Genomic DNA, 18,090 nt, shown 5'->3' on the forward strand with positions numbered 1-18,090 from the left:
CACAAATGGGCCTGCCTTCAAATATGTTTGGAAAGACCCTCTTCCTCTTAGCAACTTGTATCACCTTAGCTTTAGGAAGAGATTCCTGCAGGAAAAACATCCCTTTCACATTTATCTAACCTAGAAATTCCCAGACCTCCTTGATCAGAGAGTTCTTTTCATAGACAACCTCTATTTCCATCCGGCAGAATCAGTTAAAGAACAATACTGGAAAACACTGATGCCCGTCCGTGTCTCCCCTTCTTCCTTCATCGGCAATGCTGCAGCACTCCAGGTTTCATGGGCCTCTTCGTTGTTGCATTTTGTGTGGAAATTAGTGAAGAACACCAGACGGGAACTGGCAGCGCTATGTATTCTGAGCTGGTTAGGGCAGGGGACATGGCCGCCATGGCTGGTGTTGTGGCGGAGACTCAAGGGCAGGCAGAGGCGCGGGGAGCCCTTACAGTGGGAAGGGGAGGGTTTCGGGTGGACTGGAAGCTGTTGGCGTGGGAAGCTGTAGGCAAGCTCTCTGGAAGGGACGTCCCTGACACTGATCAGGGGTGCGTATTTGGCTGTCAGTGGTTGGACAGAGGGCGTGGGAGCGAGAGGTAGAGAAGCTGTGGGCTGTGAAGTGCTCTGGTGGTTTGAGTCAGTTGTTCCAGGAGATTCTGTTGTGGTTTCTTTTCAGCTTGCTAGAAATGGTGGTCCCACAAGGCTGCCTTGGGGACAGCAGATTGGCTTCCTGGGTGGGTTATTACAGAGAAGGGGGAGGTTTCCTGAGCTGATTGTCACAGATCATGGGTCTGGGTTTCGTTTTCATGTCCGTCTGTCTGGCTTTTGTCCACTTGTGAATTCAGCCTTTCAGTGGAGCAAAAGGAGGGAGTGTGGAGATGGCTGAGGGAGGAGGTGGAGGCCGCAGCCACAGCCACAGGCCACAGCCACAGCCACAGGCCTGCTTGGGGCCATGGTCACTGGATCTATTTGAAGATGTGGAGCTCAGGCGCATTGGAATTGCTTCAGGTTCACTCAAGGGAAAAAGACTCTTGGCCTTAGCACTTTGGGCTCAGATGTCTCCTGATATTTCAATAGAATAACTAGAGAAAGCTCCTTCTTTATTTCCACAGCCTGCCTGACTTCCTGACTTCGTTCGTTCGTTCGTTCGTTCGTTCGTTCGTTCCTTCCTTCCTTCCTTCCTTCCTTCCTTCCTTCCTTCCAAGAGTGCACACAGGTCTGTTGAGTCATTAGGTAGAAAAAACAAATAATGTTCTTTCTTGAGAAAACATTGTGTTTGAGAAAAAGAGCCATTCAGCAGAAATGTGTCTCAAAATGATAATAAAATAAAATAAAACACTAAACCCGATGCAAGTCAAGGGCACCCTGAGAAACAGTATGACTCAGCTAGAAAACACACACTTTAAAATACCCCTTTCTTTTTAACTAATGGAAGTGTTATCTGTAAGTAGGCACAGAGAAGCCTTTCCCCAGCACCAGCAGTTATGTAAGTGTCTCCCAGACCCAGTGCAGCCTAAGCGTGGCAGTGAAGTCCTGGAGTTGACCTGCTGGGCTCAGGCTAGGCGGAGTGGAGGGCTGGCATCATCCTCCTCTTCCCCCTGTTCTGGACTGCCACCTCGGGAGTGATAACCAAAGCATCGGTTAAGAAGCGCCAGGTGTATACAGCTGGAGGTTGGCAGAGAGGAGGAGTGGGGGAGGGGGAGGAGAGGGAGGAGGAGGAAGGGAGCAAGAGGACATGGAGGCCATCCATGTGTGCGATGCCTCATCTTTTCTCTAAGTATTCTTGTGCCCCTATGTCGGGAGCTGTCACATGGGAACCGAGCACCCCTTAGCCTTGAGCGATGAGACTGTGGAGAGGTGGCAAGCCAGCCGTGGGCTGTGTGTGAGCTATGAGCACTGAGCACACAGGGTGGACTGAACCAATGCTGCCCCTCTATTTGGGAGGGGGACGTATGTGTCTTTTTGCTTGCTCTGCTGTGATCCCCACACAGCACATGAGATGGGCGTGGCCTCCCTAGATGTCAGTCAACCTGCCGACAGCAGACATCAGAAGCTAGACTCAACCCCCTGAAACCTGACCCCTTGCCTCATCTGAATGTCTTCTCCCTAATAAAAGGGTTCAGCATGTGCTCCTGGCTCTTTCTTGCCCGCCTTGCCCCCCTTGTGGGAGCTGCAGCGGAGGAGTGGTCACTGAACGCAGAGAAAAGGTACTTTCTGTGTCTGTGTCTTTATTTAGTCCCCAAATTCACTTGGAGTGACCCTGACCGGTTTAGTCGTGAGACGCGACCCCCATAATTTCGTTTTTGTCACAACCTACCTGAAAAGCAAATGGGATGCATACTGTCACCCCCGCTTTTCAGATATGAAAACCGAGACAGATGAGTTGCCTAAAGTCACACAGCAGGTGGCCGTCACAGATTTGCAAAAGAAGCAAGGGATCATCTCAGCTAGTCTCTCAGTCCACAGACACAACAACTGGAACCAAATACTCCCTTGGAGGCAGCAGAGAGGAGAGACTCTGGCTGTGAGGAGGACAGTCATTCAAATAATGACTGTCACCTGCACCGCCTCCTGCAGCCCCCAGCTCCTTCGTGTTGGTTTTCCACTGTGAAGCAATTCCATTAAAGGGAGCTTTTCCCAAATAAGTTGAGAATCTTTATTTTTCGGACCCGCTGTTTTCTTTATACATAGGCTTTTCAAATTAACAACAAAGCCATCCGCTGACAGGCGAGAGGTGGTTCTGAAGGCCATCCACATCTGACACCTAGTGAAATGTACCTGGAAGGGATGTGACTGAAGTCTTCAGTTGTAAAGTTAGAAATCCATTTGTATGCTTTTGAAGTTAACATGAAGGTTAAAAGCCAAAGTGTGTAGTCGCATGACTGGCATCGCAAAGCTTAACGCCCTCAAAGAACATTCGAAAGAAAGTAAGTGCTGAAAACCTCCTCTTAGTTTTAGGTAACTTATCTTTGATTACCTAATATGAAATTTAAGCAATTGATTCACTGAGCACCTTTTCTGACCTTTTTAATTTTTTTTTCTTACCAATAATTATTCCCATATGATTCAGACAGAAATGGAAATTTGGTAATTACTCATCTAATTTGATCAGGGTTGACAAGCAGCTAATTAATCCTGCCTACTCTTTATTCAGCTTAGGTATTAAATTAGTTGATTTTGCTTAAAGGAAGCATGGGTCAAAGTGGCAGAATAATTAACTATGCATGTATTATTATCATTGTAGTTATATACACGAACACTCCATATGCACTATGTGGTATCTGGTTTAATATAAATGAGTATATAGGTTTTATATATACTATGTACAAGCTTACTGTATATGTTTGTGTGTAAACACATACACAAATGCATACGTACATTCCTATAACTTACACATATAGCAGACCTTAGGTATAGACATGAAGTTAAAATCAGTTCTCTAAACGTAGGTGTTTTTTTAATTTCCTGTGGCCTAATTATTTCGTTTCTCTAGCATATTATATTTATAGTAATGGCTAGAATTTAAACAGGGCGACATTCTTTCTCCAAAGCTCCCAAGGCAGAGCAGCCCATTAATAATATCTCTACAAGGTCGCAGAAAGGGCTTATTGAGAGTGACCTTGAACAACTAACTTAGCCTCTTGGACCCTCTGCCTCCCCATCAGCAAAAGGGGCACTGAAACTGCCTGAAACATCTCCTGGCACAGAGATGTCCCTTGGTATTTGGCTATTCCTGTCCCCCTAATGATTCAGTCACCCTGATACTGTCCCTTCTGGCAAAGAAAAAAAAATGTGCTTTATCAGCCTCAGAGTAATTAAAACTTAAATACCAAACACAAATCAGTTAAATGAGACAGAAAAATCAATGTTATCAGATACGTGAGCTGAGTCGATTACTGCTACTATTAAAGACAGTAAAACTCTGGTGTGTCGCAGTCAGCTTAGAGTTTAATATAAAGTCATTATGGGGTTGTGGTAGAATAAGTAGGAACCCTGGCTCGGGGCTCAGGCCATCTGGAACCCCATCCTGGCTTGCCTCGTGTTTTAGGGACCTTATATAAACAACTTCAGTATCCTCATTTATAAAAAGGAAATAATAATAACACCCAAGTCACAATGATTCCCAAGTCACATCAACCAGCTTAATATATGCGAAGTGCTTAGCAAGATGCCTGGCACAGAGTAAAAGTTCCATAAATGATAGCTGTTTTTACTGCGATTCTAGAAATTCTCTTCATCAAAGAGCACTTGCTCATTTTCTCACAATTACAATCCTGAACCTAATGGAGTTGGGTCACGTTTCCCCACTAGGGACTTGTGAGCCCATCTCAGGCACTGACCCCCGTCTCCTCTGTCCCCAGGGATGGTGAACTTCAGTGAAGTGTCTGGGTACCCCGTGCTGCAGCACTGGAAGGTCCGGTCGGTGATGTACCACATCAAACTCAACCAAGCGGCCGTCTCTCAGGGTGAGCCCCGCAGCCAGCCCCCCACCCCCCAACCCAGGCTTAACCGGCCTTCCAGGGCACAACCTTCAGTCCCCTGTCCTCCCACGTGCACTCTTATGGACAAATGCCTGGAGTGAGGGCCTGGGCCAAGTCAGACCCAACGGCACGTTCCATCCTGGACTGGAAAAGAGAGTGGACAGGCTGGGACCAGTGACATTATCGTGTTCTCTGGGTCCCTCAGCACCTGCAGAGGGTATTTCAAAACTGCATGCTTTTCACAAACTGAGAATACAACATTCCGAATGCAAAAAAATATAATTTAAAATTCCATGTAATGACATGAGGAAAAAGGGTGAGAAGGGCTTAAGTTTCCTAAAGAGCGAGTGAATGGGATAGAGAGATGGAGAGCAACAGAGAAATACAACCCTCTGCAGTAAACATCATGTGTGGAACACAGTTTCCTTATGTATGGAAGTGATGTGAATTACACCTACTAAGTTAAGGATCAGTGAGTTCTAAACTTATTTAGGATCTCAGGGTCAGCAGGCAGCAGACGGGAGGTAGATGGAGCCTTAGGGCCATCAGGAGGAAGATGAATGGTACAGGACAAATGGAGGATCCTGACGAACAATGAGATATGCACTTTCAAAGGTGACACTTCCTAAATGAGAAGCATCACCCATTAAGGATCTAGAACCCTTCCACAGGGCACAAGAGAACTCAGAATTTTTTTCTTTTGAATTTGCAAGTATTCTTGGAGAGAAGGGATCAGGATTAGGATGGTGATGAAGGACGCTCCACAGGTACAGAACATCTGGGAGGAACTGAGCCCCTCTTCATTCTGGGAAAACTCACAGTAAAACTATACCATCCACATACTCAGTCTGCACACGGCACAGATGCTGTGCGCACCAGGGCTAGATGTCTTGCCATAGTGTTTTAAAGTCACATAATGGTGTCCCAAGTGATGTGCACTTGGCGCCTGAGGTCTCCTGCCTGAGCTAGACTCCATCTTGCCCTGATGAAACATGTGTGGGGATTCAGAAGGTATTGGATTTGGAAACTTTACCATAGGCTGTCTTTTATGATGAGTGTAATTCTCTTAAGGAACAGCAGAAAACAGAAGGAGATTTGGCTGGGGTGGACAGGGAGGAGGCAAACAGGGTATTTTTTCCGGTGGTCATTTCCCGGTCCTTTTGCTTTGGATTTTCTGACATAAAATGTAAGCAGTGTGTTAGTGACTGCTCCTACTGTTTTCCTTCCATTGTCTGCCCATTGCCCATATCCATGTCTAAAGGCAGAGGGTCGTATTTCTCTATGGCTCTCCATTTTTGGTCACTAGCAACAGTTAGGAGATGTTTTAGGTTGTGACCAGGTGCACACACACGCCCTCCCTCACACATTCCAAGAAACAGTGCTTCATCTTATGAGGGGAAATGTTCTCTGCTAGTGTTTATGTTTCCATTCTAGACTTTGCTTTTCTTTCTCCTTCTTACAATGCCGTTATTTGAACAGATTACATTGGCTTAATGTCCTGACCTGCAGAGTGTGGGGGAGACACATTTACTTAAGGGATATGGGAGTGGAAGTTTGGCCATGTTCTGCTTAACCTGCACCAACCAGCGGGTTTGAATAGGTGTCTGTCCAGCAGCTGAAAGGTCTGATTGATCCCATAGAAACACCCACTGGTGGTCCCAGTCAGCTCTCCACATTACTCTGGGCCACAGTCGGGCTAAGGTGCCTGGGGGTCCAGAGGCCACATGTGGGTCCTCACTCACTCTCGGGCTATGTTCCTCTGCAGCCTTCAACAATGCCCTTCATTCCCTGGATGGGGCCACGTCTCGTGCGGACTTTGTGGCCTTGTTGGGCCAGTTTGGCAACCACTACATCCAGGAAGCTATCTATGGCTTTGAGGAGTCCTGTTCCATCTGGTACCCAAATAAGCAAGTCCAGCGGCGACTTTGGCTGGAGTACGAAGACATCAGTAAAGGTGAGTAGCTTGCGCTGTAGCAGCTACACCCCTGTAGGCGCTGGTGGCCTGGGCGCCTTCCCCACACCGCCCTCAAGGCGTCTGCAGAGAAAGCAGGAACCCGGATTTCCCTCAGGGTTCTGTTCCCACCCTTGGAATTTTGAAGGTTTGATTGCTAAAACCAAATCTCCAAATGAGAGTGTTTGGGGGAATTGTAGATGCAGGACCATGTCGCAGCGTATGGTCACTGTGTTACCACAGAGGGAATCTGCTGAGGGATTTCACAGCCACCATCCATTCACCATCTGTGAATGACTGCTGTCATGGAAGAGGAGAGAGGAGGAAAATGTTTCTGTCTACCCCAGCCTCCTGCTTCCAAGAACCCCACACACTGCTAGACAGTTGGAGCAGCCACTCATGAGCCCCTCTCATGCCATCCTGTCCGTGTTTGGGCTCATGTGTCCTGTTGATCTGTGTTATGAGGAATTCTCCGTTGGCTTAGTGGTTAGTGGTTATATGGCTCTGACAGCGTCACAACTGACCTTGTCCGCTCTCTTAAGAGTTAACATTCAGTCTGAGTCACTACAAGAATTGGAATGTCCGGAGCCTTTTGAACGCATCTTCTGGCCAACGCACTGGCCAGGTAGCTGCAGTCTGATCGCCCAGGACTGCTTCAGATCTGCCATTCATAGGCTTCCTCCTGGGCGGATCCACCTGGTCTTCCCGTGGTGCCAAGTTAGAGACGGGCAACTTGCAAAAGGGCACATGGTAGTTAGCCAAGGAAACTTAAGAAATGGATGGCCTTCCGGCTCAGCCGCCAGGCTTCCTCAGAGACAAGGGGCAAACCAGCTCCGATGGCTGAGGTGCTCCTGGTTCCGTGAGTGCCATCCGTGTTGTTGACTTGCCTCCTCAAGAGGTGGCACAGGCATGACCACCTCCCTCTGGCTCGGCCCTTCTCTTAGACACAAGAGGTTTGTTCCTGGGCTATGGTTGCTGCAGGCATTTCCCCGCAAGCCCTGGTTCCTCTAAACTCAGTGGTACCACCGCAGGCTTCTGGTATCTCTTCAAACTTCAGGATCTTTACATTGTTCGGGTTCCAATTCACCGAGAGAGCAGTGTAATGTAAGCAAATGTCCATCAGCCCTGTTCCAGCTGGCAAAGGGTCCTTATGTCTCCATGCCAGAGCCTGGGGACGGAAGCAAAAGGCTGAAACCCCCCCAATCCTCTTTGCCATGGTCCAGGGACTGCCAGGGCCTGGGGTTTCTGGACAGGAGAGGCTGAACTTACCCAGAGCTGCTGCTTTCTCTGGAGCATGCCAGCATCCTCGGGGCTGGACACTGAGCCCGCGCAAAGGCTACCCGCTGCTTAGCATTATGTGTACATCCCTCCATCTGAAGCCTCTCTCACCACTCAGCCACTGGACTGTGGCAACACCGTCCACCTGTGGACTTGAGTTGTCTGAGATGTGATTCTCATACCTCTGTGCTTCTTATTCATCTTAAAAGATATTCCCACATGTAGCATGTCTGCTTAATCATGCCCGACTGGTGATCCCTACGGGATACCCATCTCCACGTCAGCCTCCGTTCTGAGCCTTACCTGGACATCACAGGATTTGTCTGTCTTGTCGTTTGGCCTGTTTCTAACTTTTAAATATTTTTCTCCTTTCTAGGCAATAATTTCCCTTTCTTCCAAACCCCTGCATGAGGCAGCCTCCTCATTAAGAATGAAGAGTTCTTAAGGCAAAGGAAGAATTTCTTCCACTGTTCTGCACTCAGAGAGGATTAGCACAGAATGGGACTCTGCCCTGGGTTGACAAGGGCACTGATGGCATTGTCCCTGCCCTGACTTGCCCTTTGATGATGGGTTCACACCGGCTCTCACCTTAAAATCCTTCTATGAAATGGCTTTCTCTAGTCTTTGCCTCTGTACCTGTGACCAGTTACCCCAAATCGCTTATAGACTGAATAGGGAAATAAGTTTCATGTGGTAAAATGAATTGGAAAGAGCACAGGACTTATAGGTTGGAAATTTAGAATTGGCCAAGTGGTTTGACTTAGTCCAGTTAATTATCCAGAGCATATGTCCTGTTCTCTGTGTCCCTCAGGTCTGTTAGCTTATCAGGCCTTATTAATGCCCCTTTATGTGAAAATCATCCTCAGGTTATAAATTTGGGAACAGTGTCCTCCTCTGTGTTAGTCAGCTTCCTGTTACTGTAACAAAATGCCAAAATAATCAACTTAAAAAGAGGAAAGCTTTGCTTTGCCTCATGTTTCGGAGCTTTCATTCCACGGTAGGCTGGACCTGTTTCCTTGGGGCCCGTGGAGAGGCAGCAGATCCAGGCAGGAAGCAGGTGGTCAAGCAAAGCTGCTCATCTCATGGTGGCTGAGAAGCAGAGAGAGAGACAGGAAGGGGCTAGGGTCCTGGGATCCCTCCATCGGCGTACCCCAAGGCTGGAAAACTGCCCCTAGGTTGCACCTCCTGAAGCTCCCCCACCTCCCAGAAGCACCAGGGGCTGGGAAGCAAGCAGATGGGCTGTTGGGGACATTTCCAAACAGTAGCACCTTTTTTCTACAAAATCTTGAAATTCTCAAGAGTAGACCCCGTGTCTCGTCCAGCTGTGAACTCCCCGAGCCTAAAGCTGAGCTGACGTAGCCACGGTTGTCTTTCCCGGTTTCTGTGGTTCTCAGTGATGATGCTGGTGATGGTACTAACAGTGGGAAGGGTCCCTCTGCTGGGCTGAGTCCCCTGGGCTTTACTGGGCACCTCTTCCTACACCCTGGACTCCTCTCCTCTCTTCCAGTTATTGCTTTCCATGCTCCACAGGACCGTTCCATCGTCTCAGCTGAAGAGTCTGTCCTTGGCCAGTTCCTCCTCAAAAGTCCCCTCTTCCCGGGTGCCCCAGTGCGGGTCTGCTCAGATGCTCTTCATAAGCCTTTGGCTTTTTTCTCGCTCTTTCTTGCCCTTATTTCTCTAGAGAAGCTGTCTGCACTTGTGGAAAGGGTGGCAGGGGGGTTTGTTCCTTTCTGCTGTCCAGGGAGTCCACCTGCATCTGCCTCGACACCCACCCGTATTCCCTCCGTTTCCCGAGCGTCAGAACTTCCTTTTCTACCTGCGTATTCCACAGACCCCTCAATGGTCAGCATCTCTTCTCTTTGTCATATCTGCTAGAAGATTCGTGAACTCCTCCTCCGATGGGTCAGAGGTAGAGAGAGGACTCCTCCATGTCACACTCAGCCATGACAAGGCCTGTCCTTTCTGCCACTGGTATCTCTTCCGCAGTCTTCTCTCATTTCTTCAGCTGCGTGAGTGCACACCCCCAATGCTCATGGAAGGGATTCAGATTGGGGAAAGTCGGGGGCAAGGGGTGATGGAGAGATTGGTCCATGGCATGGTGTTTCCGTTAGGTGTGAGGGAGGCTGGTGTGCGATGGCACCGTGGGGCCAAGGCAGTTACCAAGGAGGCACAGCGTGTCCCGAAATAGCTGCAAGAATGCACTTATCATGAAGAAACGAGAAAGATTTAAGGTGCTAGAGATGCTGATTACCCTGATTTGATTATTACCTAACGTATACATGAATCAAAATACCCTATTATTCCTTATAAATATGTACAGTTACTATGTGTCAATAAAAAAACATTTGAAGTAGCTCCTTCATGTATCACCGTGGCTTCCCTTCCTGCCACTCTACTCCATTCAACAATTCGCCATCTGTTCCCTTTTTAAAATGCGATTTAATGGCCTCGCTCCTCAGCGTGAAGCCCCTGCTAACTCCTTACTGCTCTGCGTGGGCAGCATGACTTCACTCTCTGTATTAGCTTCCTGTGGCCACTGTAACAAATCACCACAGACCTGGTGGCTTAAGACAAAGCAAATTTATTCTCGGAAGTTCTTGAGGCCGGAAGTCCAAATTCAGCCTCCCTGGGTCGAGCTCCCAGCTTGCAAGAGGGCGTGGAGGTTCCACTGGAGTCTCAGAGCAGGGATGCGCATTCTGGCTGACCCTGGCCTCACTCCACCTCCACCCTGCCACTTCCTTCTCCTGCCCCAGGGAACCGGCCCCGGGGCCCTTGGTGGCCTCTCTGGTGCTCCAGGCAGAGCTGCCTGCTCATCAGCCCCTCATGACTGCTGTGTCCCAGGGCGCTCCACATTCCACACTGCCTTCCCTGCAGGACCAGATCCCACAGTGACAGTCTTGACAGCACTAACTGTATTTCTCTTCTCTTCTTTAATTTCAAGAGTTTGTTTAAAATATTCAAAACACATAAAACAGCACAAAATGAAAAGTAAATCTTCTTGCTCTTATTTCCCAGGAATCTAGTTCCACTCCCAGAGGCGATCAGACAACCATTACTACCAGTTTATGGTCTACCCGTCTGGAGATAATAAACACCCAAATTGTAGGAAAAGAGATATGATCAGGGTCCAGCTTTAAAAAAAAAAATCATACACATACATACATATGTACATGATCCTTCAAGTTCTCCCCCTCTGTCTACACACACATTCTTTTTTTTTTAAGTATTTATTTTTTAGTTTTAGGTGAGTACAATATCTTTATTTTATGTGGTGCTGAAGATCAAACCCATTGCCCCACGTGTGCTAGGCGAGCGCTCTACCACTTGAGCCACATCCCAGCCCTACACACACATTCTTAGACATGCTCACAGACACAGACATAATGTATGTAGAGAACTGTGTCTACATAATCTCAAAATAATTTTGTTTATATATAAGAGCAAATTGTCTGTTTTCACCAAGATTGGGGATAGGGATAAGGGACTTTTATTTGTTTTTTTAATTTTTGTTCAAAAACTTCTACATTGCTTTTTCCACAAAAGGCATTTGCCACTTTTATAATATAATTCTTTTAAATGGTAAAAAATATTTTCTGAAAATTTTGTTATTTTGAATAAAGACTTAGAAAGTTAACCTACCAAAAAAAAAAAAAAAAAAAAAGCAAAACACACAATCCTATGTTCAGAAAGTTGAACTTTGGACAGAAATCTGGGAGAAAGTACAAAACAACAAGCTCATGTCTTACTGATCTTTGGGACTTCATCCTTGACAGTGTCTACAGTTTGACAAAGGAACAAATCCTTTATCTTTTCTTACTTCAGAAGAAACAAGTAAAGAGCTGTAGAGCTGAAGATCTCAGAGAAGTGGTCAAGGAAAAGTGGGCCCTCCTGGAATTCACCTGGCAAGGCTTAGATTCACCCCTCCACCCGGTCCACAAGCATCCAGAGACCTTCTTTCCATCTGTGATTTTTATGCTCCATTCAGGACTGGGTTTCCATGGGTCTGTCTTCCCTTCCTCTTCCAATACCGCCTTCCTTCATCCTTGCTTGAGATCCGCCCTTTGCCATTGCCTTTTCTTACCGTTGCTTTTGGAGAGTGTCAGTGGGGTCATCTGGGTGACAGATGGCAGTAGGCTAGGTTTTGCCCTCTGCGGCAACTTTAATCCATAACCCACACTCCTTTTCTATCCAGTGGTCTCCTTGCCTTGGGGAAAGCAGAGACGTATGCCTTCCTCTTCCTTCCCCTAGGTGACATCTAGACATCTTATGATCACAGAAGAGAGGAAGGTGCCTCTGTGGCCTTGTATGCCCCCCACAGGGTGACACATCTTCCATGTTCTGCCACTCTGTTTTTATGTGGATATGGCACAGGACAGGCTCAACTTCCCTTTTCCAAGATGGCGGACAGACTTGTGCTACAGATGCATCAAAAGCAGCAGCTGAATCACACTTTCCTCCTGATCCCAGGTGCTGGTCAGCCAAGACTTAGTCCTGTGCATTTGATGAGGAGGCTAACGTGTAAAACTGTGGCATGTGGCTTAAGAATCTGACCAAGTTAAGGACACAAGCTTACAGAATGCATTAAGGAGGAAAAGCGTGTTTCTATGATGCTTTGTGGTTTTACAGCCCTTGGGTTGCAAACCAGCTCGAAAGGGTCTTCTTACACACAGAGTCAGCCCTCAAGTGGCAAGGCCATTAAGGTGTGCAGCTATTTGCTCTATGTGATTAATACATTCATTCAACACATGTTTGCTGAGCACCTGCTGTATGCAAACCTCTGTAGTGAACAGAGAACCTAGAGAATTGGGCTACTTGGGGACATTTGTGGGTACACAGGCCTGAGGAGGATGTCACAGAATGTCCTCATATGTGTGAGGACTGACCGAATCTGGAGGCCGAAGGAGGAAGTTGCTAAGCCATAGTACCAAATGGCTACCAGCTTTTAAGGGCTTACTTGGAGCCACTTTGCTAAACATATTGCATAGCTGTTGTCATTTAATCCTCTAATATACATGTCACTTAAATCCTATCCTCCCCATTGACAGATAAGAAAATAAAGTCTCAGAAAACTTCAGCACTTTGCACATGGTCATCAAGCTAGTAAGTAGCTGATTTGGGACTAAAAAGAGTGCCCATGGTCCTCAGTTAGGTATGACTTCATGCCATGTCGTCTGATGAGTGTACAAGAAGAATTCAATGTGGTATCAAAAAATAATGGAGCCAGGACCCTGGTCAGGACACCAGACTGGGGCCACATGTCAATACTCATTAGACTTCATGGTGGATGTGTTGTCATTCACCTTGAATTTTCTGGATATTTTGTTGTTTGTTGTTGCGGGGGGCGGGGTTGTTTGTTGGAGTGGTTGTCATTACCCCATTTGGTGGCATTTCTCAAAATTTAATGTGCATGTGTATTAGATAGGATCTTATTAAATTGGAGACTCTAATTCAGTAAATGTGGGTGAGTCTGAGATTCTGTATTTCTAGCAAGCTCCCTGTATTAGTCAGCTTTCCGTAGCTGTCACAAAATACCTGAGAAAAACAACTGAAGAGAAGGGGAGGTGAGCTTTGGTTCACAGCTTCAGAGGCCAGTTCATGGTCACCTGGCTGTGTTGTTCCTGGGTCTGTGGACAACATGGTTATTGGAGTGTGTGGCAGCAGAGGCTGCTCATCTCATGGCAGCCAGGAAACAAAGAGAGAAAGAGGAAGAACCAGGAATAAAGTGTACTCAAAGGCACCCGCCCCCCCATGACCTACTGCCTCCAGGTAAGCCTCACCTCCTAACATGCCTCCTGCCTCCCAATAACCCATTAGCTATGAACCCATCAAGGTGTTGATCCATTAATGAGGTTAGAGCCTCATGCTCTAATCACCTCCCCAAAGTGTCCCCTCTGAACACTGCTGCCCTGGGGACCAAGACTTCCACATGTGAGCTTTGGGGGAACACTGCAGGTCCAAACCCTGACTCTGCTGGCTGCTGCCAGAGCCATTCACTCCAGACCACATACCATTCTCTTCTCTCAAAGGTTGACAGGCAGGGGCTTCTGCAGTCATCCCTACCCATCCTGTCCAGGGTCTGAGTGTCAACACTGGAGCAGGACAGGTGGCCTCCAGGGCCATGTCCTGGTGTCACCTTATTGCAGAGTGGCACAGGCTGGATGACAGTTCTGAATAGCGTTCACTTGGGACCAAGACTTTTTTCTGATTAAGCCATTGATCACTAGGCTTGTGTGCAGCATGGAGCTGTCTTCAGCCGCGGGCTCTGGAAGGCATTGGCAATATGCCAACACCAGGATTAAAGATGATAAGCTGTTTTTTCTTTTAGCTTTGTACTCGAGGCAACACTGTCTTCCTGCTACCACCTCAAGCAGATTCCACCTAGGGTGCTTAAAACAGTATTCACGAGAGATTCTCATTTATTTGATTATTACCTCTGGAAACCACGAACTGGATAGTGGTGATGTCAAATTCTGGTGGTGATGTCAAAATCTCTTTTTTTTTTAACCATGGGCCTGACTCATGGGAATAACATATAGTCAGTGTCTTACAACTTAGCAGTTAATTGTACTGTATCCTGGATTATTCTCAGCCACTCCAAATGTGTAAGCTTTGCTTGCATAACTTGATTGATTGCTTCCCTGGGAATGGATTTATTCATTCATTTATCATCACTTCTCTACCTAAACATAGTTCTAGGCACTGAGCACATGATGATGAATGATACCGAAAATTTTTCTGCTTATACAGAACTTATATCCCAGTAAGAAGACACAGAAAATGGCAAATACGTGAAAGGAAGAAATTCAGATAGTGATGTACACTATGAGGAAACTGAAGCCATTTGTTGTGCTGGCAGTGGATTGGAGGACTGAGCGCATGTCTGGAGGCAGGCCCCTAGAAGACCTCAACGGTGGTGCGGAGGGGTGATTTGGAGCGGAGACCTGGAGGATAAGAAGGGGCTAACCAGGCAAAGATTGGGGCAGAAGAGCCTAGGCACATCAAAGAGGGAACACAGAACCCTAGCTCCTAGAATAACAGAGTCCACGTAGGAGGTAATTGCTAAATATCAGACTGAAACCCAACGTGACTATGGAGGAGAGGCCTGGGTTCTCTGATGGGACATGGCCTGAGTTGTCCTGTTGGCTAGATTCAACATGCTAAAATGGGGCGGTTTGTTAGCTCATCTTTTATCCAACATGCTGCTAGCTCCATGTGCCCTGGATTGGCCACGGTGGTCCAGACCAAGAGAAATAAGCACACAACCAGAGACTTCCTACTACAAGGCAGAGATTTACCTACCAGGTTTTTATCTTGATCAAGTTGGAATGCATTGCATTCCACAGCAGATTATCTATACAAGAAATAAAGGGCTGGGGGTGGGGGAATCACAAGGGAAGTGCAAGGTGAGAGTCTGTGTGAAGATGGGAATCCAACTTGACCTCCCTGGCCTTCCCATCTTATGGGGTGAGCACCTGTGTCCATCCTGCTCTAAGGCAGCTGTTGGGGGAAAGAGTGCTGGATTGGGATTCAGAACTGAGGTCTTTGTTTCAGCTAAGCCATTAGCCAGACATCTGACCTTGAATAAATTACCTAACCCTCTTCAAAATAATTTTCTCATCTGTATAATAATGAACTTGAATTAGATTATCCTTAAAGTTTCTTCTACTTCTAATGTTCTGTGACTCTATAAAACTCGGCAAATGATTTCTATTTCTGATAACAGAATGCAGCACTTAATAATGCCTGACTCAAGGCTAAATAGGTTAATTCATCCAATATTGCCGTGGAAGGGGTTTGACATACCTACTTGTAGCAAGGTTGTCTGACAGAATTACATAGAAATTTTCACTAGATGCGACTCTTGAGAAGTTTATTTAATGGCCATGAGCCTCAGTTTCTGTGTCTGTAAAATAGGGATTTAATACTTATATTATAAGGTTGTGTAAGGATTGAACTCACTGTATGTAAAGCATTTTGTAAGCATTTACTGTATTGGAGTTCGTGTTATTACTATTACTATTGATTATTTCTACTGTTATTACCATTATTTTAATGAAATTTGCAGTTCACCTCCCTGTTCTTGAACAAAATAGCTACTGATAAAAAAAAAAAAAAAATTAAGGGATATCAGTAAAACGTGCCCACGCTTCACAGTGACAACCGAGGTATATATTTCAGAAGTCACAGATCTCTAACCAGGCCACTGGAACAGGAGGATCAAACCTTCATTTGCAGCAAGAGGGGATTTAGGGGTGAGAAGCAAAAGAATGAGCGTAGGCCCCCGGGGGGAGCTTTCTGCTGAGCAGCCTGGGGTCACTTCCTTTTAGGTGTCAAGGAACTGGCGGGGCCTGCATGGTGTCCAGCTCTACCAGCCTTTCCTTATTTTTAGTCGTCAATGGACCTTTATTTTATGTATTTTCACGTGGTGCTGAGGATCACACCCAGGGCCTCACACATGCCAGGCAAGCGCTCCACCACCGAGCCCCAGCCCCCCAGCCTTTCCCTTGACCTGGGATTCAGTCCGGTTCCCTGGACCCATGCGCAGGCCAGCTCCCCTGGTGCCCCACCGGTGGGACTGACTGCAACTACATCCCAACTCAATCACTGGTGTCTATGGGAGGTTGGGATCTAATGGAGTGATTTTTATGTTTCCATTGGATTCGTATGTTTTCCTGGTTTCAATTAATGATCCTGCTTTAGAGGAGCATTTGCCTTCTCAGAGCCATAGAGGGTTCACAGTTGCTGAAAGGTGGCAGCCATACCTCCAAGTCTCTGCATTCTCTCCCTGTTCTACCCCATCTCTGAGGAAGCATTATGCCATCTGTATGATAACGAATATTTTCCGGGTGGATAAATGAGTGAGGACCGTGTTCTTTCTTCTTCTCCTTCTAAGGGAAGTGAGAACACATTATTCACGAGAGCTCTTCTCAAGCAGTCCCCACTCCAACCCCTTCACCAACCTTCACCTCCCCAAAGGCAGCCTGGCTCCAGTTGTCCCTCCACCTCTTAGATGTCCAGGTGTGAATGGGGGTGGGGGTGGCTCATGTGCTGTCCAGGGACTTGGCAATAAAAGAAGAGGCTAGATGTGAAGATCCAGTGGTCCAGTACAAGGCGGTACTAGGCCCGTCCGTGTACCACCAACCTGGGGTTGTTATTCTTCTAGAAAGTGAGTAGGAAAGTTCTTGGGGATCAGGAAATATGTGGTAGGTGAACACACAACTTGTGTTTAAACTGACAGAAAAATATTTTGACCTCAAGCCACAAATAATCAAAATGCCTTTTGCCTAACCTCTCATCTGTTTGGTCCCTGGTCATTTCTGGTCATTCCTAGTCTGTATTCCTCTGTCCTCAGAGACAGTTTCCTTGAATCTCATGGAACTCTTTGAAAGTTGGTTCAATTAATAGAAGATAAAGATTAAAAGGAAAAAAGAATAACTATGTAAGGAAAAAACTAATGTTAAGCAAATTCAGCAAGAACAGGTAATTTTTTTAAAAGAAGGATAGTGACAACATTGTCAAACTTGATCCCAATGGCCAGTTACAAACAAAATGCATACTAGAGCTGTCAAAGGCCCTGACGCACAGTCAGTCTCTTACCGATAATAGGTAGGTGATTTTCCAGTCACATCAACTTCCTTCCCTGAACATTCCCAGGTGAACCCTCACTTCATTGTTGACATATGGCCGTCTGCAGAGTCTGTGGTACGTGGACCTCAATTCCCAGCCCCTGGAGGGAAGGCCATGAATTCTTTTGCAAGGTTGCCATGTTTATGTCATCATTAAGAAAGTGTGTCGAGGGCCTACTGTGGGTCAGCCCCAGTGCTAGGCACGAGGCAAATGATGGTTAATAAAAGAAGACGCCTAGCTCACAGGGCAACGCTTGACATGGAGAACGACAAGGGACACCCTGGCTGGCCCTGGGCAGGAGTCGGAGGCAGGGTGAGGAGGAAGCCAGTGTGAAGTTTGAATGAGAGACATGTTGTGACATCGAGCATTTCGAGAGAGAGGACCTGTTGGGCTGGATACCCAGACCATGCCCTGCAGCTTTGTGGAGGACTGTAGACCACTCAAGGTGTGGTGGCCACCTGCTGAGCCTGGAGAGGGGACAAAGGGCTTCAAACAGAGCTCATACCTGGGGTTCCAGAAAGCTGTCAGGCGGGTCTCCTGCTAAAGCGTGATGTAATTAGCCAGGATCAGGCTGCCGTGCGGGTCATGCACTCGAAGCCCATGCACACGCTACTCCTGGCGCAAAGAGCGGCCATTGCTCAGCTCAGAGCCGAACAGTTAAGAGCAGCTGCAAAGACCAAACAGGTTCAAAGAGACCCTGAGACTGTTTTTCTTTTGCTGATTAATCAAAAGCCAAGAAAGAAAGAAAAAAGGTAGAAAGAA

The 18,090-nt window shown here is 46.9% G+C and overlaps 1 protein-coding gene across 2 annotated transcripts in view; it reads left to right on the top strand.

The window, feature by feature from the left end:
• The window catches only part of Astn1 (astrotactin 1), a 283,759-nt gene that overhangs the window by 214,734 nt on the left and 50,935 nt on the right, over positions 1 to 18,090 (top strand). For both annotated transcript variants that reach the window (XM_027934944.2, XM_027934945.2), the window contains exons 15-16: positions 4,353 to 4,457; positions 6,238 to 6,426. In XM_027934944.2, the coding sequence (XP_027790745.1) occupies positions 4,353 to 4,457; positions 6,238 to 6,426 (294 nt within the window). The remainder of the gene's footprint in view (positions 1 to 4,352; positions 4,458 to 6,237; positions 6,427 to 18,090) is intronic.

Source organism: Marmota flaviventris, chromosome 12 (assembly GCF_047511675.1).
Source record: "Marmota flaviventris isolate mMarFla1 chromosome 12, mMarFla1.hap1, whole genome shotgun sequence".
Classification (NCBI taxonomy): Eukaryota; Metazoa; Chordata; class Mammalia; order Rodentia; family Sciuridae; genus Marmota; species Marmota flaviventris.